The sequence below is a fragment of the Hipposideros armiger genome, unplaced genomic scaffold, assembly GCF_001890085.2.
Source record: "Hipposideros armiger isolate ML-2016 unplaced genomic scaffold, ASM189008v1 scaffold_299, whole genome shotgun sequence".
In the NCBI taxonomy this organism is placed as follows: Eukaryota; Metazoa; Chordata; class Mammalia; order Chiroptera; family Hipposideridae; genus Hipposideros; species Hipposideros armiger.
This window is the reverse complement of record NW_017731649.1, coordinates 980,869-1,003,949: the sequence shown is the minus strand read 5'-3', so window position 1 is coordinate 1,003,949 and position 23,081 is coordinate 980,869. Positions and strand designations below refer to the sequence as shown.

At 52.2% G+C, this 23,081-nt stretch overlaps 1 protein-coding gene across 1 annotated transcript in view; it reads right to left on the bottom strand.

Annotated features, from left to right (window-relative positions):
• The window catches only part of SMOC2 (SPARC related modular calcium binding 2), a 136,976-nt gene that overhangs the window by 33,954 nt on the left and 79,941 nt on the right, over positions 1-23,081 (bottom strand). The window contains exons 9-10 of the mRNA XM_019659456.1: positions 8,213-8,399; positions 301-383 (exon numbers count right to left, since the gene is read on the bottom strand). Coding sequence (XP_019515001.1) covers positions 301-383; positions 8,213-8,399 — 270 coding nt within the window. The remainder of the gene's footprint in view (positions 1-300; positions 384-8,212; positions 8,400-23,081) is intronic.

Below are 23,081 nucleotides of genomic sequence, written 5' to 3'. Positions count from 1 at the left end.
CCCCTTCGGTGCAGAAGCTAGGTCACGGGATACTCTGACTAGAGGACACCACTGCCTTCTCTGAAGCCATGGGTCTCACACGTGGCCCTTCCAACTGGCCGGGCTGCAGGTGAACCCAAGCTGTGAGGCCTGAGTGGGCGCTGCCTGGGGGCTCTGGCTGTCCCTGAACTCAGGCCAGGAGCCTGTCTGGTTGGCTGCTTTGAGCCCCCTGCCCTCACCCACTGGCAACAGAGCTGCCGAAATTTCTTCTCACCCCAGATCAGCAAGAAAGCCCCAAGTGGTGGCTTTCGTCCTACTCACCTTGGAGCTGGCGGCCCTTGTACAGGTCCCTCGCTTTGGTGGGGTGCGCCCTGGCTGTGTTGTCACATTTCGGCTGCTCATACCTACAAGGAGGGGAAGGAAAGAGAAGACCTGGGTTAAGACTTAGAAATGGGTGTTTTCCTCCATTTCTCGCCCGGCCACACAGCGGGAGAGCACACACAGTGGCACCTAGTTGTCGCATCACAGCACCCATGACTATGGCCTTCTGTGACCTTTGTGGCCCTATCCTGGTAAGCTTCCGCCTCCCAGTCAGTAGGTAGACGCAGACTGCAGCCGGCTCTGCCTCTCCACCAGGCGTGGAGGCCACCGGTCTCCGCAGTGACAACAGGATGGGACAGGACGCCTCATCTGTCACCAGATCTGATACAACCGTGAGAGGGGGTTGGGGAGGAGGGGCGGGAAACCACCCGCACGCCATCAGGGCAGAGGGTATGGCCACCCAGTCGCTCCTCCCAGGAGAGAATGCAGAGTCTCGGAAAGAACCTCAGAATTTTGGGTCTATACATTATTCAGACTAACTCTCAATCCAGTGCACGAAGTTACAAAAGTGTGTCTCAGTATTAACCATCAAACAAACAAACAAACAAACAAACAAACAGGGAAAGAAAATACTACATTCTGGCCCCACGCAAAGTCAACAGAAAACCACGGAAAGCTCTGTGGGTGGAGCCCTGACATCCCAGCAAGCAGGTGGCAGCCGGTGACGGCAGGCACTTCAGCGGTTCCAGACCCGCTGGGAAGCAGGCTCCTCTCCCTGGCAGGTGGGCAGCCTGGAGCTCACCTGGGGTGCTCCGTGCACAGAGCCCGCAGGTGTTTACGTTCCCTCGGCACCAGGTGTGGGGACGGGGAGACCTACACCAGGTGGAAAACAGCCCAGTGTGGTGGGGACAACTGAACACCAGATTGGAGTGACAGCCTGCCTCCCACAGTACCTGACGTGGTCAGAGAGGTCGGGAAGGTTCTTGAAATGTGAGTGACAAATCCGGGCTGGGCATGGGTGAGGGCACAGGCGGGATTTTCTGGACCTAGAGGCCTACTGATTTTCAGGAAGCGAACAAAGTCCGCTGATTCCTCAGTGGACTTCACTTTTTCACTCTTTAAGGAAGAAATGTGAGATCATGTTTACTTCATAGGGATCACGTCAGACTCTTATTTTTCATTGTTTCTTGTTTCCCACCATGGAAAACAAAAGAAATGGCATTTCTCTCTGAAGGGACACTCTTAGTGTCCTTCCACTGGTGTCAGAGCGGGGCCAGCGCGAGCGAGACGGGCCCAGCCGGACACTGAGCAGGCAGCCCCAGGCTCCCGCTGCCCCTGGCAAAACCTGCACGCCTCTGTGATACCAGAAAACCTAACACCCACTCACACCAACTTACGTCTTTTTAAAACGAACGTGTCCCTGACACACTCCAGCAAACAGCTAAACAGTCATGTTTTAACCAAAAGCCACTGACTCATATTCTTTTGAAAATCGGTGGAGTTCAGTGCAGATGGCAGAGATGAAAACACGGGGTGAGGGACCTGTTACCCAACCAGGGTGTCTCCTCTTCTGGGGACTGCGACAGGGACACCGAGGGACACGAAATCAGCAAGAGGAGATGGGACAGGAAGCCAGCTAACGGAGGGACTGCCAGTTTGTATTTTCACTTGTGCATGCTGAATCTGGAGGACTTGGGCACAGTCCCACAGCTGAAAAATCCTGGTTTTAGGCAGTTGGGTCAGTGTCTGTGGGGTTGGGATAGGTCGGAACTGACCTGCACACCAACAGCCCACAAAAGGTGAGCTGTGGAACCACAAGCAAACATCAGGCCCTAATCGAGTGGGTGGAGCCTCGTGCCGGAGCTTGCCGGGGAAGCCAGGGTCATCCTCGGGACACCTAGTTTCTGCACATGTCAGAGGGCTGTGCCTGACAGCCGTGGTGCCGCCTGGTGTTAGATGGTGAGCTATTGGGAAAGTCATGACGTAGTTTGTCTGTTTTTAAAAGGTCATTTATTTATATAAAGAACAAAGATCAATCAATGCCATATTATCCATTTTGTTTGATAACCTTTTGCCATCTTTCAGTGAGCTTCATAATTCCTTGTTCATAGAAGGACCTGTCTTTATTTGCAAAAAAACTGAACAAGGTGCTGATTTACAGCCTCATCTGAATTGAACGTTATACTACACAAGGAGTTTTGAAGAGAGCGAAACAAGTGGAAGTCTGACGGCACAAGGTCAGGCGAGTATGGTGGGTGTGGCAACACATCCCATCTAAGTGCCAATAATTTTTGACAGGTGATCAGACTTGTGCATAGTCTTGCGTTGTCATGATGGAACACAACTCCTTTACAATTAACAATCTCTGGACGTTTCTGGATGATGGATTTGTTCAAACTGTCCAATTGCCGACAGTACACATTCAAATTGATTGTTTGGTTCCTTGGTAGAAGCTTGAAAAACACGACACCTTTAAAATCCCACCACACTGAGAGCATAACCTCCCTCTGATGAATGTCTGCTTTCGATGTCGTTTGAGGCGAATTATCAGGTTGGGACCAAGACCGTTTGCGCACCACATTGTTATAAACAATTCACTTCTCATCACTAGTTATCAGTCGCTTCAAAAAAGGATCGTTTTCCTCACGTTAAATGAGCATATTGCAGATATTTATATGCGCTGTCAAATGAACTTCTTTGAGTTCATGCGGAACCCAAATATCGACCTTGCTTACGTATCCCAGCTTCTTCAGGTGGTCGTGAACATTTGAATGATGGATGTTCAATGTTTCTGCAATCTCTCGTGTTGTGTAACGTGGGTTTGACTCGATCGATGCCTTTATTTTGTTATCATTCCCCTCGGTGGGCTTCCCTGACCGAGGAGCGTCGTTGAGATCAAAATCACCAGCACAGTATTTCGTGAACCATTGTTGGCACCACCGTTCTTGTAGAGCATTGTCACCGTAACTTTATACAACTTTTCACAAGGTTGATGCGCATTCTTCCCTTTATGGAAGTAAAACAGTAAAACATGGCAAAAATGCACAGTTTGGTCTTCCATCTTCAACTAGTAAAATCTCCAAAACTCAACCAAATTGCTCAGTTTTTTTAGAATGAAGCTAGAACTGTCAACTGTCAAATGACATAGCAATAACATAGATGCGAATGACTCTAGTACTTCCAACAATGAACTAGTGCCATCTGTCGCCAACATGCGTCATGACTTTTCCAACAGCCCAATATTAGCATTAAGTGTGTGTGCGGCCTCCAAACGCTCGGGAGACCGTGCTCGAGTCCATGTCCTTCACGTGGGTGAGGAGAGGGCACAGCACCCGCAACCCTGATCCTGAGGCTTTTAACTTTGAAGCAGCCGCACAGGATGGTCATTATGGTTTTGCTCCAAATTTGGGCTGGAATCCTAGCACCAATGCTGATAAAAATATGTATGTTTAAGTGACATATTTGGCTCCTTCTGAATTCTGTGACGTGTCCATGACCTGCAGACGTGGCAATCTCAGGAAACAGTCAGCACCTTTGCGTCTCAAATAAAAGATTCAGGTCCAGTGTTGGCACCCACCGCCGTTCTTTCCAATAGTGTTTACCTTTCCTTTGTATAAGGAAAAAGCAAGCGCCTCTGACTGCCTGGCTGCCCATCAGACAGCAGGCTCTCTGCCAGGGAGAAAGGTGACATGGTCCCATGGCCGTGGGCACCCACCTGGGAGAGCCGGGCTCTGCAGTCGGGCGCGGGGCCGTGACTCAGGTAAGAGCAGCTGCAGCCTGGTGGCCGATGGACAGCCCGTCATCAGCCAGCAGGACTGTGAAGGAGAAAGCTCTGCACTCTAGGTGCTCATGTAGAAGCTGACCATGGCCTGAGCCACGCTCAGTCCCAGCGCCTAGCCCAGCGCCCCTACCGCACTTGGGAGCCAGCTGGAAACCGGCCCCTCTCCACATTTGGTGTGGGCTCACACAGGGGCCTGGCTCCGGCCAGCGGGGGCTCTGCCAACCAAGACTAGGTGTCAGGTGTGACACAAAAAGGCAGGACACGCGCGAGGTGCCCCCTCTTTCTACCTGGATGTCCTTCCCAACTAGGAACTCTGTGTTGGAAGGAGCTGTCTGCCTCGCTCGGGCAGAACGGGGTTGGCTTATCGTCCTTGGCATGAGTCTTAACGACACTTGTGCTTTTGAATCGTCTTACTTGGAGGCATGAGGGAAAGAGAGCTGGCTCATCGTGACCATGCATTTGATGTCTGAGGCTTCTAACTGTTGTTGGAGTTTTAAATTCTTCTTCCCCATCAGAAAATAGAAACAGAGAGGATGAGCAAGGAAAACAAAAACTTGAAGTGTCTGCCCAAATACAAATCAAGTCTCTCCGTGGGACGGCCCATTTCAGAAAATAGCATTACGTGAAGCAGTGCAGAGGATTTCCTGCAGCCCAATCATAGGAGAACCCTGGAACGCGAGGCTGGGGAAGTGGCCCAGCGATCAGATAGCCTCAACGTCGATGTGACCGATTTCCCAGCATCCACACCTCGCCAAAGATCAGTTTAAACAATTCCATTTTCCATGCCAGTGAGGGAATTAGCCATGGTCATGTGATCCAGTTCTGGCCAACAATCCATGAATTAAATCTGCTACAGGACTTTTAGGAAGGATTTGTGGCCCCTGAGAGAGAGAGATGGGCCATGTGTCCTCCGAGCGCTGCGACGTGTGGGTGAGATGGCCGGATCTCGGCAGCCATCTTGTGGTCATGGGGGAGGCTATCCGAGGACGAAGACAACACAGGGAGGATGTCAGAGTGAGGATTTTGGAGACTGTGTGTTCAGTGACATCACCAAGTCAGTTACAGCTGAGCGCGGCTGCCTCCATCTCGGGACTTCTGACCTGAGATAACCTGTCCCCTCATTGCTTAATCCTGGCAGGAAGGTTTGTCACCACTGGAAACCAAAAGCTTCCTAACTGCTCAAAGCTGAACTAGGTTCCAGCTCTGGGCCGGACCGCCCCTCCCACAGACACCCGTCCGCATGCTCCTCAACCTGACCCAGGGAGGCCCCGCCATCTGCTGCAGGCGCAGCCCCCCAGTGCCCCATTGTTTATCTTCCTGCAGAGCATCTGAGGACGATGTCCTCAGCCAGCACACTTGCTTCTGTTTGGTGTCCCCTCGTGTTCTGCTTGTTGTCGGTTTCCTTCCACCGGAACACAAGCTCCACGGAGGCACACACTTCTGTGCATTCTGTCCCCTGTCCCCCAGGGCCTAGAGCAGCAGTGGCAACGCTGAGGGCATCCAAAGCTTTTCACATAAAAGTGAACGAATGCATGCGTGAGAGAGCGGGATGTCTTTAGAATTACTGAGAGGCCATATCGCTTCTATGCTAAACGATGCAAACTGTGTCACCCAGAGAACATATTCTGTGTGGCCGCAGGGGCAAAGGGGGTGCCCCATCCCAGGCCTGGGTGCTGAGTGGGGACCCCATGGCCTTTCCCCACCAGCAGAGGCCATGTCAGGGGCTGACACTCTGGCCAATTAGAGTGAGGGGAAGTCCACTGGAGGTCAAGGGTCAGTAGGGAGGGCTTGCCCTGCTGCCGAAAAGAGTCACAGTGAAGGCTGTTACGGCTGCACAGGATGCTTCTAGAAACCGTGTCAGGCAGGAGCCCCAGGGCCAGCCAGAAGCAAAGGAGGCAGAGGAGAGAACAGACGGCTTATCACAACGATGTCCTTGAGCTGCTGAAATAACCGGAACTCCCCTTCTCCTTCGGGCCACGTGAGCTGGTAAATCCTGAGGCTGCCTGAGTGTGAGGACCCGTTTGCTGCCATGAAATGCAGCCCCACGTATGCACTCCCTGTCTGGTGTTCCCCAAGCAGAAAGCAAACCCGAGAGACAGGGGGACACGTCGGCTCTTCGCAGCTTTCCTCAGTCCCTGGGACAGCGTTTGGACACCGCTGACAGTCGGCATTCATGATAATGCAGGAAAAAGGAAGGAAGGCAGGCAGGCAGGCAGGCAGGAAGGAAGGAAGGGGATACAAATACAGCAGGGGCCTACGGGGTCTCTTCCTCTGGGTTTAGTTTAATGCTGTTTCTTGAAACTGAAAGAAGAGAAATGTACTCCCTCCTGTAGGCAAAACAGGGACACTGAGAACTGGACACTTTCCTCCCTGGTGGGACACCGGTGCTCTGGGCAGTGAGGACAGGTGACAGGGAAGAGGGCTGACTGCGTTTCTTGTCTGATCTGAGTGTAAAACTGGGGGTAGCTCAGGGGCTCACAGGGCAGCGGTTCAGCCCCGCCGGGGAACCAAGGCCCCACTTAAATACCCAGGGAGCGAGCCAGTTATTAACATGCAGAAACACTTTCCACTCTGGCCTTTACACCCATGCCCAGGGACCAGGAGCCACCTCACGTTCTCGTCCCGCCTGCAGAGCCCGTGCCACACAAGCGCCTGTGACATCCCCTCAGATGCCGAGCCTGTATGGGCTGGCCGCCACTGCACTGGCGGCTGGTGAATGCCGGGCGGGGAACCAAGGCCCCACTTAAATATCCAGGGAGCGAGCCAGTTATTAACATGCAGAAACACTTTCCACTCTGGCCTTTACACCCGTGCCCAGGNAGAAGAGAAATGTACTCCCTCCTGTAGGCAAAACAGGGACACTGAGAACTGGACACTTTCCTCCCTGGTGGGACACCGGTGCTCTGGGCAGTGAGCACAGGTGACAGGGAAGAGGGGTGACTGCGTTTCCTGTCTGATCTGAGTGTAAAACTGGGGGCAGCTCAGGGGCTCACAGGGCAGCGGTTCAGCCCCGCCGGGGAACCAAGGCCCCACTTAAATATCCAGGGAGCGAGCCAGTTATTAACATGCAGAAACACTTTCCACTCTGGCCTTTACACCCGTGCCCAGGGACCAGGAGCCACCTCACGTTCTCGTCCCGCCTGCAGAGCCCGTGCCACACAAGCGCCTGTGACATCCCCTCAGATGCCGAGCCTGTCTGGGCTGGCCGCCACTGCACTGGCGGCTGGTGAATGCCGGGCGTGTGGCTGGCATGGGTGACGTGCTGGCCACCCAGGACCAGCTTTCCACGGGCCTGCGCTCCCAGTTTCCAGAGCACAGTGCCCGAGGACACTGGTTTTACCGAGAGCCAGACAAGGGCCGGTGCCTCTGTCTTGAGGGAATGTCTATGAGCCGGTCACCGTGCTTCCAGCTCCCGGGTGCACGTCCCCGCAGTTCCTCCTCTCGACGCCAAATGGCCACACTTGCATGCTTGTTGGGAATGACTTAGGAAGCAGTCAAACGCTCCTGGTTCAGCTCCAGAGGCGAAGCCGGTGGCTTAATTTGATAACATTTGGGAGATATTTTGATATACTTGTAAATATTTTTATATAAATCTGTGAAAAATCAGAGCTCGATTCATCTAAACAAAAGCTGCCAAACAACTTGCTCACACCATTTCCACGACCAACAGCATGTGTGTCCCAGCTGCTGCTCTGCTGAGAGCCACACGGAGCACAAGGCCTTTCGTATCTCAGACCCCGACGGCCCCAGGGTTGTTGCCTTCAGCTCTTTTTTAAGCGGGGATTTCAGGGTGCACATGTGTTTATACCATAGAAAACCATTCGGGGCAGTCTGTCCCTGCCGCTGTGAAGTGCTGGGCCCCCTCTGCCAGTACCAGGGACAAAGGGGGCCGCGGTTGACACTTGACACAGTGTCAGTGCCGGCCCGGCCCCGGACACCCTGCCCACAGCACACGCTGCCCGCTCCTTCCTGGTGACAGGGGAGGCACGCTTTCCTCTCGTCTCCAATGGTCAAGGCCGCTGGTTTCTGCAGGCCCCTCGCACAAGGAAGTGGGGCGCGGTGGTAACTGGGAGGCTCCGCCCTTCCTACTTCCCAGCCCCACGCCTCACAGCCCCCCGAGAAGGACGTTACCTGGTGGATGTGCCCGGGATGGGGCGTCCGGTGTCCACCAGGACGCACCAGCAGTAGCCCGTGGAGGGGTGGCACTGGACGGGCTTGTACAGGCCGCCGTGAGCACACTCAGGGATCACCACATTGTCGTTCTTGGGCTGCCTGGCCTCCTCCAGGGCCGACTGCTGCTCCTGGTCACACGAGGACACTGGTGAGAGGGAGAGAGAGGCGTGAGCACACAGCCCGGTCAGCCACACAGGAGCCTGGGCGGCGGCGGGGCTGGTAGGACATGGAGCAGGAGGGGAGGAGCCCGGAGCGCCAGGGGCTCCCACTGCCCCTTCTCTGTCATCGGGTACACGTGACGCCCGCATGGGCTCCCAGGCGCAGGCGGACAGACCCAACGGGCGGCCGCCGTCCTCTGCTCCGGGCTCCCCAGTCAGAAGGCACCATGGCCCGTGGCCTCACCCTGAGGAGTCCGGACCGGCCCCTGCTGCCACAGGCCTGCACCCAGTCACCCTCCTACACAGACGGTGGGTGGCTGTGGACACAGGAAAATTCTGGAGCCGGAAAGCGCACATTTGCAAAAACGGGGTTTTGAAGCAGGTACTCACCCCAGACCCCTCCCTCCCAGAGAATCTACAACGGGACACATGTGTAATGCAGAGGTCATGTGATTATCTTCTGCTGGTGAATATCGGTAGTGTGTTGTCTAAAGGACCCTGTGCTGTGCACACGTGATCGCATGCACACACACACGTGATCGCATGCACACACACACGTCCCCCCACACACATGCCCCCCCACACACGTTCCACACACACACACACACACTTTGCAGGTCCTTTACAAGCGAGCTGTATGACATAACTTTTAACTACTGATAACACACAAATAAAAAAAAACTTCTACATTCAGCTGAAAAATCAAAAAGAAGTGAAGATGAGAGTTTGTTAAAAGTACGATTCATGTCAGTAGAGAAAAGTGTCGCTCCTCTGCCCGCTCTTGCGTTTCGATTCAATGTTCACGCGACTTCCCACAGCAGTAATGCTGACCGGACAAGGTGCTGACGGCAAGTGACTGGGGGTGCCGTGGGCGGTTTCTCCGTGGGGCGAGCTTGGTGGGAGCCGTGGGCGGTTTCTCTGTGGGGTGAGCTCGGTGGGTGCGATGAGCGGTTTCTCCGTGGGGTGAGCTTGGTGGAAGCCGTGGGCAGTTTCTCTGTGGGGCGAGCTCAGTGGGTGCCGTGCGCGGTCTGCTCCGTGGGGTGAGCTCGGTGGGTGCCGTGGGCGGTTTCTCCGTGGGGTGAGCTCGGTGGGTGCCGTGGGCAGTCTGCTCCGTGGGGAGCCATCTTGCCCACTGCACACCCAGTCTGCCCTGTGACAACAACACCCCTGGGACCCAAGAGCCCCGTGCAGCCACTCTGGGTCTGAGGTCGGAACGAGTACATGTCCTTCCTGGAGAGCTTTCCCCTCAGTGTCTGGGCCACAATAAAGCTCAACGAGAAAGCAAGTCTTGCAGTTAGTGATGATTCTGGGTGGCACCAGCAGGTGAGGGACGGAAAGGCAGAATGTTATAGAATAACAACGTCTGCCTGTGTCCGGGTCGTTAGTCTCAAGGTGGAAGACGGAGGCCAGTTATCAGCATTTTTCAGCATTTTTCACACATTTTTATTGTGATTGGTGCTGGACCAATAATCATTTTCTACTTCTTTCAGTTTCGTCACTAACTTTATTAAGATGATGCTGAACCACATGGGGTGACAATGCACTGCCTCCCGCCATTTTCGAGCATGCTGACATCAGTCTTAGGCAGACTGTGGGCACTGGGCTGTGTGATCTGAAGCAGGAACAACGTGTTTAAGTGCCGCAGAACGACGCATGTGACTAAGCATCGGTCACCGGCAATGACAATGACTTGCTTTAAAGACAAGCCAGGCATCATCCAATAGCAGCTATTTATGGACCAGAGCAGCTACTAATCACTCAGCGTTCTGTGTGCTAGCGCTGTACTATGTCACCAAATGCCACCGCTTGGGTTTTTAGGGCGTATCGTTTCTGTGTGTGTCCTAGACGAACACAGAAGTGACTGTCACCTTTTAGATTCTCTGCCACATTCCTACCCAGGAAGGATGGACACTGACTTCCCTGCTGTGGCCTCAGAGGCTGACTTCAGCCTCCTGATGAGGAAGAACAGGCTAAACCGCGCGCGGTCTGGGCCGACACTGTGGGGTGATGTCAGAGCCCGTCCATGGGTCATTCGTCCTCACAGGAGATGCTAAAATCGTTTCCATGAGAGAGGAAGGACGACACCGGCCCTGAGGGCTCAGCAGGCAGCCCCCTTCCTGTGGGGGAGCGCTGGTTCCGGTGACGAGACCCCTGGGTGCCCCCGGCTCAGCCTGCAGAGGGCCACACACTGGACACATGTGGTCACGCAGACACCCTGCCCTGCGACCTGGATGTTGAGGACACTGGCTTTCCGTTCTCCATGAGTGTCAGAGCCGTAGGAGCCCCCAGGGCCCTGGGAAGCAGCTGTCTGGGCTGTCCTGTGCTGGAGGGGGGGCTCCACGTGTCTCCCACAAACTTCCTGCGACTTTGGTTACCTGGATCAGAACTTTTTTGTCTCTAAGTTAAGAACTTTAAATATCAAAGTTCCGACACCAAAACAGTCCAGCATTCAAACTGAGCTTGCATCAGCACTAACACTCCAGGGACCGAGCACTCAGCAGGTACCGGATTCAGTCCTCTCTAACGTCCGGCACCGCCCGAGGTGCTGGCAAGACAACCGCGGAGGGATTCCTACACAGCTCATGGCCTACACACACAGCCAACGGCCACAGCGTTTCAGGGTGTCTGTCCCCTCTTGTTAAATTTCATATTGATTGTTTCCTATAAGTTGGGTGCTTTTGAGTATACTCAGGATTTTGCTGAGCACTTGGGTAGATAATAAAGAAAACCTACCCCTGTGTGGACAGTTATCTTAAAGAAAGAGGCTTTCCCCCCCCCACTGTAACTTGGAAACTGGCATGCAGTGTGAATGAAACAATCGGATTTCTCTCTGAGTTGCCAGTAAGTTCCTCTGGCTTCTGTGAAGAAAGCAAGGAAGACGGCCTGAGCTCCTGCTGTCAGAAGCTCCTTGGAAGCCCTCAGGGTCCTTAGTCCCGGAAGGGATGGGCTGCTGCCGAGACGGCTCTGCCAACAGGCACCCCTGGAAAACACACTGCTCACTCTAATGCTGTGCTGGCCCCTTTACAGAAACTTTATTAGTGAACAGGATTTATGGTGCGGTTATCTGGCACAAACATGTTTTCTGTGCTATCCAAGGACATGCTGTATCTATACAGGTAGTTCTGGAAAATCCCTGAAATCTCCCTCTGGAGGACTGTATGTCATATCTGAGGGCTCATCACAAGCAAATTCGGATTGACTGAGTCAACAACCTCCTAGAATTTGCTAAGAATGTCGTAAAACAGAGAAGATATTATGGCCGCGTCAGAAGAAATGCCATGTTTGTTTGTGCAAACATCCTGGCTAATGAGCGCTGCTCACTTATGCAATTTAACTTGGTAAATCCAGTCCATGAGGGCATTCGAGCGTGTTGGAGAAATGCAATCACGTTTTTCTCAGTAAGGGCCGTCATTCAGGAAGAAGGTGGTTTGTAGACAAACTGAGGATGACCCCTGGGGACAGAGGCTGAGATAAGCAGGATCAGGCGCCCTCACTCCTAAGGCAGCCCTGCTCCCCGGGGAGCGACCACCGGGTCTGCACCGGGGCTCACTCAGGCCATGTGACAGGAGCAAAGGGAAGAAAACCCTTCAGCGTGGGTCTCACAGGAACAGAGGCCCCACGCTCCATAAGGAATGTCAATCGCATCTACAAAAGGAGAGGAATCGGGACAAAGCGACGTAAACAAGTCACATGTCCCCACAATATCGGAAGCTTTCAATCACTGAGACACACAGGAATGTGACTTCAAAAAGAAACCCAAGGAGGCAAGTCTCAAGGACGTATTAGAAAAATGTCAAGGAGACCTTATAACGCATTAGAAAAGGGCACAGAGAAAAGGGGGAATTTTTAGTGACTCTAAAAATGGAGACAAGCAGAACGATAGCAGTGAGAATAAGGAAGTGCAGAAGGAGAGACGGTTCAAAGGAATGCGTGACGTTCACGCCGTGGCCAGCCGGGGGCCCGGTAAACGCACAACAGGCAGGTGGGAAGCGTGGGACGGGCTGGATCTGTCGGGGTAACGGAGGGGTCAAACTGAACTTTTAAAACAGGTATAGTATTCAAAGCTCGGTTTGAGTCCATTCCAGAAGAACGGCCATGGGTGTTTCTGCTCCTGCCACAGCCTAACTGACCTGCTGGCACTCTGCGCCCACAGGAAACGTGTCCACGCGTCATATGATGAGCGTGCTGTGCTTTCTTCCACAGCAAACTCTACCTGGGCACTTCTCGGGCCAGGCCGTGAGCTGGTCACGCCTACGGCTCAGGTACCCAGACACCCGGGCTGCACTCCCACTGTGAGCAGACTCCCGAGAAGTAGTCATCAGAGAATTCAGATGAAAACAAACGGCTGTCAGACATTTATGAATTTAAAGAAAAAGAAACTTCTTAAATGATGAGCTCATTAAACATAGACTACTTGATCTGAGTCTGATGATGTCTGAAGCAATAACAAATCACATCCATTCTACAAAAAAAAAAAGAGCTTTAGATCGGGCCATATTTCAGGAAGACGCAAGCTGAATATGTCCGTTTTTCTGGCTAGCTCATCTTCTTAATAGCCTCACATTAATATTTAGGACTTTACTGTTCACTTTGCAACTAGTACAACACCCTGAGAAACTTTTTTAAAAAGCCAGGATTCCGGAAACTTTATTTTTCCATCCCCAGGGCCACCGCCATAGATAGAATGCTGACACCAGCAGCACGTCCCAGGTGCCAGTCACCTGTGGACTCGCTTTTTCTTGGTTGCATGCTTACTCATGTGTTCACCTTGAAAGGACTCCCTTTCTGGTCCCAATTCTCTACAACAGCTTAGCTGCTGTTTGTGTTGTTGGGGAGACCATCACCTGATGTCAACTGGTTGCTTGGTTGATTTTTGTTATTTGCTGAGGGACACTGTGGCCCTTGAGCCACATAATGACCCGCTCTTGGAACATTTTGTTTTCCCAGCCGTACCTCATTCTGCAAGAATGACATAACGTTGCTATTCAGCTGCAGCCAATACCTCCTGAGTTCTCCAGGAATGATTGCAGGAACTGACAGCGTCCATACATAGCCCCACTAGCTCTACCGGCAGACTTAGCTCCACTCACTTCTAAGTTATGACGGAGTCTGTTTTCTGTTCACTCCCATTTTCTTATTTCCTTCTGCATTGAGTCATCAAGAGGCATTAAGCAAACGTAATGTACAAAGTTAAAGCATTTTTATTTAATCCTCTGACAGTCCTTCCGAAAGTATGGCACAGGGCGACGTGGACAAGATGACACGGGACGTGAAGGAGCAGCGTGGGGGCCGAGTTCATCCTGGCCTGGCCCACGGCTCCCAGGGAGTCATGGAAATGGGGGCTCACTGCCGAACGGCGTCACACCAGTCTAACGGCCTCAGAAGGTGCTCAGGAGGGACAAACGGAGTAATATATGAGTGTCCTTAGAAGGAAGGAAAAAATGTCTGGCAAAACTGAAGGGACTATTTAAAATGCTTGAAATGGTACTCAGTGACCTTTGCACACATTGTAATAACATTATACCCTAAACGAAAATTCTTTCAGTTGCAGAAAAACTACCACGTTTTGGCAAAGGAAATTTAGGGTGTTCGTTTTTAGTAAGGTGAAGTAGGTCATTAATCAAATGACAAAACTCTCAGAAAACTGGAATAGAAGATAACCTCTATCTTTCAAAGAGCATATTAAAAGGAAACCCTATAGCTAACATCATAACTTAATGATAAAATAATGATGACTTTCACTCTAGAAGAATCACCAATTTTATTTATCATTATACTACACAATGCAAAAAAAGGTTTTTTTAAAAGCCTAAAATTAGAAATAAAAAACATACAAAACTATCCTTAGTCACACATGATAGGGTTGTGCATGTTAAAAAAATTCTAAAGCATCTACAAAGAAAAAGCTGTTAGAATTCCTGAATAAATACAGCATGTTCTCAAGATGTAAATATACAAAAATCACCTGTATTTCCATATACTAGCAAAAATCAACCGAAAGATATTTTTTTAAAAATCTCATTTGCAATAACATCAAAAACAGACAGGAATAAATTTATGAAAATATATGTAAGACATTGAAAATTAAAAAGCATTGCTGAGAAAAATTAAAGGAAACCATAAATAAAACAAAGGCAACCAACTGAATAGGAGAAGATATTTGCAAACAACACCTCTGATAAGGGGCTGATATCCAAATTACATAAATAGTTCATACAACTCAACAACAAAAGCAAACAATCCAATTAAAATATGTGCAGAGGACCTGAACAGATACTTTTCCCAAGAAGACATACAAATGGCCAACAGAAATATGAAAAAATGCTCAACTTCACTAGCTATTAGGGAAATGCAAATCAAAACCACAATAAGATAGCACCTCACACCAGTTAGAATGGCATCATCAACAAGACAAGTAATAGCAAGTGTTAGAGAGGCTGTGGGGGAAAAGGAGCCCTCATACACTGCTGGTGGGAATGTATATTGGGCAGACACTATGGAAAACAGTATGGACGTTCCTCAAAAAGTTAGGAATAGAATTACCACATGACCCAGCAATCCCTCTTCTGGATATCTACCCCCTAAATTTGAAAACATTTATTCATAAAGATATATGTGCTTCAATGTTTATTACAGCTTTACTTACAGTGGCCAAGATATGGAAACAACCAGTGTCCTTCTGTAGGTGACCGGATAAAGAAGATGTGCAGTATGACTCAGTCATAAGAAAGATGAAACAGTCTTGAGATTATGATAAGTAAAATAAACCAGGCAGGAAAAGTCAAGAACCATATGATTTCACTCACATGTGGGATAGAAAACAGAAAGCAATAAATGAACAAGACAAACAAACAAACAAAAACTTATAGACACAGACAACAGTATAGTGGTTGCCAGAGGGTGAGGGGGGAGGGGAGGAGATAGAAAAGGGTAAAGGGGGTCAAAATATATGGTGACAAAGGGAGACTAGACTTTGGGTGGTGAGCACACAATGCAATACACACATGATGGATTATAGAATTGTATACTGAAACTTACATAATCTTATTAACCAATGTGACCTCAATAAATTCATTTTTTTAAAAATAAAATTTAAATAAAGGTGTCCTGTGTAAATAGAGACATGAACCACATTAGTGGATTAGAAGACACGGTAATATTTATTGTTAACTCTCCCCAAGTTCACCTGCAGATTCAACACAACTTCCATCAAAATCCCAGGACGCTCTTTTGTAGAAACTGTCATTCTGCTTCTAGAGTGTGCGTGGAAATGGGGAAGGCCTGAGATAGCACTCTTCCAAAAGAACAGAGTGGGAGGCTAGTACCACTTGACTTGAAAAGTTATTATAAGGCTACTTATCCAGACGGTATGAGATTGGAGTAAGAACAGCTGAGCAGATTAATAGGAAGAATACAGAGTTCATAAATAGGCCTAAAACCTCGGTGTTCAACTAGTATCTAACGAGGCACCAAAGCAATTCAGTCAGAAGGGAAAATCTTTTCAATAAATGATTCTAGATCAATGGGATATTTATCCGCCAATGAAAAAAAAGTCTAACATACTGTGCACAAACATTTATTTTGAGATGAATTAGAGATCTAAACCGAATAGCTAAAAATATAAAGCCTGTAAAGAAAACATGAGAAACTATCTGTGTGATGTTAGTTAGACAAATCGTTTTTGACAGCACGGCAAACACACCACAAAAATAATATTTGGTAAATTGGGCTGTATTGAAACTTAAAACTTATGCTCACCAAAAGACACCGTTAAGACAGTGAAAAGACAAGTGTCACACCGGGAGAAAATGCTCCTAATGCACACACCTGACAAAGATTCAGGTTGTATAAATAACCCTACAAATCAAGAGGAAGGACTAATACTCCCATTTAAATTGGGCAAAGATTTGGACAGACTCTTCAAAATGAAAGATATACAACTGGACAATAAGCTCTTGAAAAAAAATGCTTGGCACCGTTAGTCACCAGGAAAATGCAAATTAAAACCATGAGATGCCACTGAATGCCTGCTAGCGTGGCAGAGATGAAAAACACCAACAAGGACGAATGCTGGCAAGGTTATGGAACGAACCTCGGGCCCTCACGCGTGTCACATGATGTGAGAGGATAAGGCCTCCTTGGAAGTGTAGGTGTTTATCCAAAAATACGTAAAACAGGTCCACAAAACGACCAGTCCAGGGGCTACAAGGCAGCTTGATTTATAACAGCCCCATCTGGAAACAGCTCACGCACAACACTAACTGGAAAATGCACAGATCATGGCAAATGCATACGATGTACAGTTGCACACACACCTTACAGAGACTCAGTGGGCGATGCATACAACCAACAAGGCTGGATCTCAAAACCATCACAATAAGCCAAGAACACAGACGGGTAGAGAGAGCCTTATTCCGAACCTCCAGCCCAGGGGAACGTGACACTGATGGTCAGAGAAGCGGCAGCTGCCTCCAAGTAGGTGTTACCTGGGAAGCGCGTTGGAAGCGAGTGAGGGAGCTGCCGTGAGTGGGGCACGTGCTCTGTGTTGGGGTGGGAGCCACGTGGGTACACCCTCTTATCAGGGTGTGTCTCACGGCACGTAAGGATTCCCAGTGAGAAAAATCGCTGTCCAAGTGAGTCTGCGAAAGATTTTCTCTAGTGAGAATAAAATGAGAGTTCTAAGTGATGAGAAAATATTGGCCACATCTGAACTGGCAACATTTTCTTTCTCCTCTGGTCTGTCTTCCCACGGACGGTGTCTCAGACTCAGCACCATGCAAAGGTCCGTAGTCAGGTCCCAGGACAGCGTGCGTAATGAGTGCTTAGTCTGTTCTTCTGCCCAACAGGACTTGGGGGTCCATGATCTACATGCTCCGCTGAACAGTCAGCTCTCCCCGGGAAGTGGGGTACAGCACGGGGCAGGAGCCCCACACACCCCATCTTGCTGTGCGCCCATCAAGTCAGCTGTGCTCATAGTGGCGTCTTCGAGTTATGACTGAATTGGCAGAAGACAGTTCCCGTTAGACGGTATGACTCAGACACCCACTGTGTCCAATCTGGTTAGACCCCATGTCCAGAGGACTCCAACGCACACCGGTGTCACCCGCGCCACACGACGCCTCTGTGGAAGCATTTCCACGTACAGCCCGGGTAGTTACAGAAAGCTCCCGGGAGTCCGCCGTCACCTCGCGTCCCCTCAGTGTCCCTGGAGGGAGCCTCAGTGTCCTGCAGACATTATCTCCACCGCCCCCGGCTGGCCTGACCCCTCATTTCCACAGACACTGCCGTGACGCACAGAGACCAAGTGTGTTCAGTCCCTGCAGGGGATACGAGGTTTGACTGATCTCAGGGTGCAAGACGTGTGTCATGTAAGGTCAGAAGCCCTGTGAACACTTGTAAACCCAGAGATGACGGAGCACGAGGGGGGACGGCTGAGTGTCACAACACCGTGGCGACCACTGTCTCTCAGGGCACCGCGGCCCCTCCTGACCTGCTGAGGTGCCCGTTCAATTGCTCGCTGGGGACACACGGGTCAGCCTGCTCAGACCCTGCGGGGCTGAGGAGCCTCGCATCTCCGCTCTGAATGTGACAGACGCCACAGGGGTGCGGAAAGGGTGTGCAGCTCCTTTGGGGCTGGGCACACATGCTCTGAGCGATGCCACCCTGCCGTGGCTGAGGGGCGCCAAGAGGCACCATTACGCGTGGCGGGGGAGGGCTGTGGCGTATTCGGAGGCCTAGACAGGCTCACAAATGAGAGAGGCGGCAGGAATAACAGCCCGTTTGGGAGGATCCACTTCTAAAAAGCACATGCGCCTTGTCCACACACACAGATTCGTGATCAAGAACCCATAGCACTTAGTGGGTTATAACGACGTGCTTTTCACCAATTAGCTTACGTGCCATGAATTCTGTGAGGTCGGGTCCTCGTCCTCATTGTATATACTTGATGACCGGATCAGAGGTCAGTGGGTCCCCGGTCTAGGCTGTCCCCCAGGGCGAGGAGACCAGGCACAGGCCTGAGAGAGGCCACCAGGGCCCCAACGCCCGGTCTGGGTGCGTTTCGAACAACGACAAAGCCAAAGCGCATATTGTCATAGGTCTCAACATATGGGCTTTCATTTGTTCCTTAGAACTTGATGACTTAATTTTTACACATGTTGTCTTCATCAGTCATGGAACTTTTTGTGGTTTTCTTTTTAATTACACAACACTTAGATGATCAAAGGCAAAAAGTGAAATAAAAAGAAGTGTCCCCTTAGAATCCAATTTTCTAGAAAAGGCAGGTTGGGAGGGGGAGACCTTGAAATGTGTAGTTTGAATGGAGTATAATTATCTGCGTGTCCCCTTCAGTAAAAGACCAAAGCAGGACCCTGGGGCGAAGGCTCCGCTCACAGGCAGCGCGAACTTCTGAGGGCCCCTTCATCCAATCGCAAGGGAGGATTTCTAGGCTTAGGGCTCACCCAGGATTCCTGCCAAACATTTGCAGGCATTGTGGGCATGAAGTTTCCCGCGTACTGCCCTTCAAGCCGGTGTAAAAGAACGTGGTGTGTATGTTCGCAGCAAGGAAACAGGCTCCAGAGGGCCATGCCTTCCTCGAGGCTGCAGAGCCAGGAAAAGCCGAGTGGGAACCCAGCCCGCACGAGGGACTCACGGCCGCGATGGGACCGCCGTGCCTCAGCCTCTCACAGCCGTGAACGGCCAGGCCCGCTAAGAACACTCACAAAATGGTGGACAGATCCCATGGGACGCTCACTGTCAAATCATATTTCAAAAAAAATAAAGATTTGGATGCAATTCATAGACTTGGTTCATTTGGAAAGAAAGGAGTGACCAGGGCGGTCCATTCTCATTTATTCCTTCCCGTGTCTGTTTCCCGTGGCTGCAGATGCCGAGTTAGAGCAACTGTAGCTGATTCTAACCTGAAACCTCCGTCCTGCACCCCAACAGAGGAGGGAAGTGAGGCACCATCAGCCACGACAAGCACGAACCACGTCGGGAGGGTCCAGGAGCCCGACGGTGAGTGTCCCAAGCCACATCCTCCCCCACCCTCACCTCTCTGTATCGTCCCTGCGTCCCCAACAGCCACTCAGGGATCCTCCGTGTTGAAAGTGAACTTTAACATTTTTGGTCAATGACAATGGCACCAACCTCACTTTTGAAAACCTCAAACCAAGTTTTCCTTTATTCGATTCTTCGCTTCGCCTCACTTGAGCCTAATTCTCCGCAGTGCTTCCGAGATGTTCCCATTCCATAGGCCCTGCCCCCAAAGCCCAGGGCCTCGCGCGCCACGAGCCCCCACCGGGCTGCCCCTGCCCTCCCGCCATCGCCGCACGGGCCCAGCAATGCCCACCAAGCAGCCCCACCACAGACGCTCCCCCGCTGCTCATGAGGCCTCCAGGAACCCCCTCCAGGGGTGACTCCCACACCCCACCTGCTATCTGAGGACCTGGCTGGCCATGTTTTCCTCTGTGTGCAGAAGCTTTACTGGTTATTGACACACACGGGCCCTACCGTGCTGCAAAGATACCAGAGAAATGTTTCCCCGTTATTCTGCAGAACTGGGGGACCGATTCTATTAAAAGGAAGTGAGAAAAGTTTCTGAGTTTGTGTTGGACACCTTACAAAATGAATCAGAATATTTCCCACTTTCCAGAAAAGCCCCACGTGAAGAGCAGTGGTTTCAGCTAATACAGCTGATCACAAATAACAGTGGTGCTGGCATCTTATTTTGAACATACTGGGTCCACTCCAGCCAATAGCCAGGGGTGGACAAATGTCCCCAAAACAGTTTTCCTTGCATGTGGATAAAGCAAAGAATAGCGTTTTTTAAAAAAACAAAAAATGAGAAGAAAGAAAGAAAAAGGAAAAGCAGAATCTTGACCAAACAACAGATGTTTGGGAACCGTTTAACCACACTGACCAGGGCACTGGACACGTCGTAGCCAAAAAAATTGTGCAAACGCAGGTGAGAAGCCGCACGCTAGAGCTGACCCTTCTGAGTCGGTCTCCGAATCTCCAAGATGAGAACAGCCCGCCCGCATCACCGCTGTGAGGGTCAAACGAAACAGGACCCCCGCCGTGTCACACGGTGCGTCCACGCTCACCCGTCCTTCTCCAGGGTGCAGGCTCCGGGGGGCGAGGAGCCAGACGACGTCAGGAGAGAACGCCCACGCCAGGGACGGTGACGCCGCAGGAGGACACGTCATTTCAGGATGAGAGGGTCTCTCCTTAGAGTCCCTGACCGCTCTCAGTGGAGCTGGGTGCTGTGGCTGAGACAATGGCACGGCGTGACGGGGCCAGCCGTTTGCTGTTACACGACGCGCCTCCATGCTGGGGCACTAGCCCCCCGGGGAGAACACCCCAGTGGGCCCTCTGTCCCGGGAAGCAGCCCCGAGCCTGCCGGCCTCTCTGTCGGAAGGAGAAGGAAGGAGGGGGTGCTGGACCTGCCGGGAAAGACCCCGAGGACAGGCCATGGCAGACAGTACGGGGAGGACCGGCGAGACCTCGCTGGTCTCCGATGCTACAGAAAACAGTGAAAACAAACACACATTTCTGCAGCGCTTCTCAGCACCATCACTCCCACTCGTGTGCCACCCGTCACACGGCCGACAACTGCTGAGCCTCAGTACACGGGGCGCTGCTGCAGCCACTGAGCCCTCGGCTCAGAAGTCCCCCTGCCCCCGTCTCACGGGCGGGGCACAAGACATGGGGGGCCCACCCCTCCCCACATGCCCTCAGCCCAGGCCGCAGGCGGGCACATCGCCCTCCCCCACGACACTGTGACCTGTGCGGGGGCATTATCACTGCCCACACCTTACTGCTGCGGACACCAGTGGGGGACAGTCCAGTGACTTTCCCATGGTTCGGACACAGGCCACATTTTCAACCCTAGGGCTGATGCCACATCCGTGTTCTCAGGGGGCCTTGGCCCAGGCTCAGCTCACAGCACAGGCAGGGAGCAGGCTCCTTGCGCTGCACCAGGCCCGCCCACACGCCTGAGAGTTTGGACCCCACTGACGGCTGGCCAGCGGAGGAAACACGCCCGAGCTCCCAGCCTGCCCCGGACGCTGGACACAGCTGTGTGGCCAGTTGGTGACCAACCCCTCCGTCCGTGTGTCGTCAGCAGTTGGAAATGCGCTGGCTTTGCACTGGGCTGTAACAGCATTAAAATGGAACACAAAAATGCTCCATGTGGTCCCGAGACAAGGGCCCTGACCCTGTAAACGGCGTAATCAAAGGGCAGCGGCATCCTAATTACAGAGGCGGGTAAAGCTCCAGATTACAGAGGAGCTGCTGCCCTGGCCGACTGCGTCCCCGACCCAGCCCGGAGCCGGTCCCCGTGGCCTGGAGGCCTGGCACGGCCAGGCTGCCCAGCGGAGGTCGCTTCTCGCATGATTTGCTTTCCTCGGTCAAGCCAGACTCTTGGCTCAGCTCTGCCTTCCTTCACGAAGACCCCCCAACACCAGAAGGAGTTCTCGTCCCCCTCCTGAGGGAAACAAAGAGACTTGTCCCGCGTCCCTCTGCACCTCGGCGGCTGTGGGCACAAGCCCGGCTGGCCTCTTGGAAGGACGCTGTGGGGCCCCTGACACTGCCGTGAAGTGCCACATACACAGGCATGGCCGCAGCGGGATGCTAACAGGCGTGTTGGGCCAAGCTTAGAAGAAGCAAGGAAAAAACGGAGGCGAAAAAGACTATTAGGACGTATCAAACACGCATGTCTAACACTCATTTTATAACCCGATATCTACTGTAATCTGTAAGCCACAGAATAACTGCTTTTAAAACTGTAGCTGCAAAAATAAGCAGCTCAGTGGGGAGCCCCACCCTGCGACATCAGCCTTGCGGTCGGCGGGGCCCCTCCGAGGTCAGCCGGGCCGCACCCCGCCGCCGGGCGCAGCGCACGTCCCACAGGCACCCGGCACCCGCCCGCCCGCCAGACCTGAGCTTCCTAAGCTGCTTCGAAGCCCCTCCTCCTGACGAGGGGAGAAAACTAAAGACACATTTTGGCAGAAGTGTTCAAACAGAGCAGATTCTAAATATTTAGCTTGTGCAGATCACCAGAGACCAGGGAACAGCGAGCCTGGCACCAAGTCACCTAATAAGGCAACGTTGTCTTCTCCTTTATGCGAAGGGCGGCCTGGCGCTGCGCACGCCTGCACACGTGCTGACACTCAGGGCCCTGGGAGGGCGTGCAAGCAGGGGCCCTGCTGGCCGCCTGGGCGAGAGGACGGGGCTGTGCGACCTGCACGGGGCAGGGGCCAGAAGCCTGGGCTCAGCGGAGACCCGCCTGCCTCCTGTCACGCGGCATGGCACCCCGACGTGACATGGACACCACGCAGGCCACTTCCCCAGCAACCCAGAGAGGCTTAGGAGCAAACCTGAGCTCCACACGCCACCTGGACGTGCCAGGAGAACATCTCTTCTCACCTGTCCCAGGTGTACCTGTGCAGGGCCCCCTCGGTGACGTCCCTCCTTCCGGAATGTCCGCCCACTCTGCAAGGCCGCATGCTCCCTCTCCGTGGGCCCCCACCGTTTAGGGTGGTCTCTCGCCCACGACACAGGAGCTGGGCTGCTCACGTGTTGTCTGCACACTGCACGGTCCTGTTGCTGGCGTCTCATCTGCCCTCCCGGCTGTGCTCTCCTGGGCTCCACTGGGTCCCCAGGCTGTC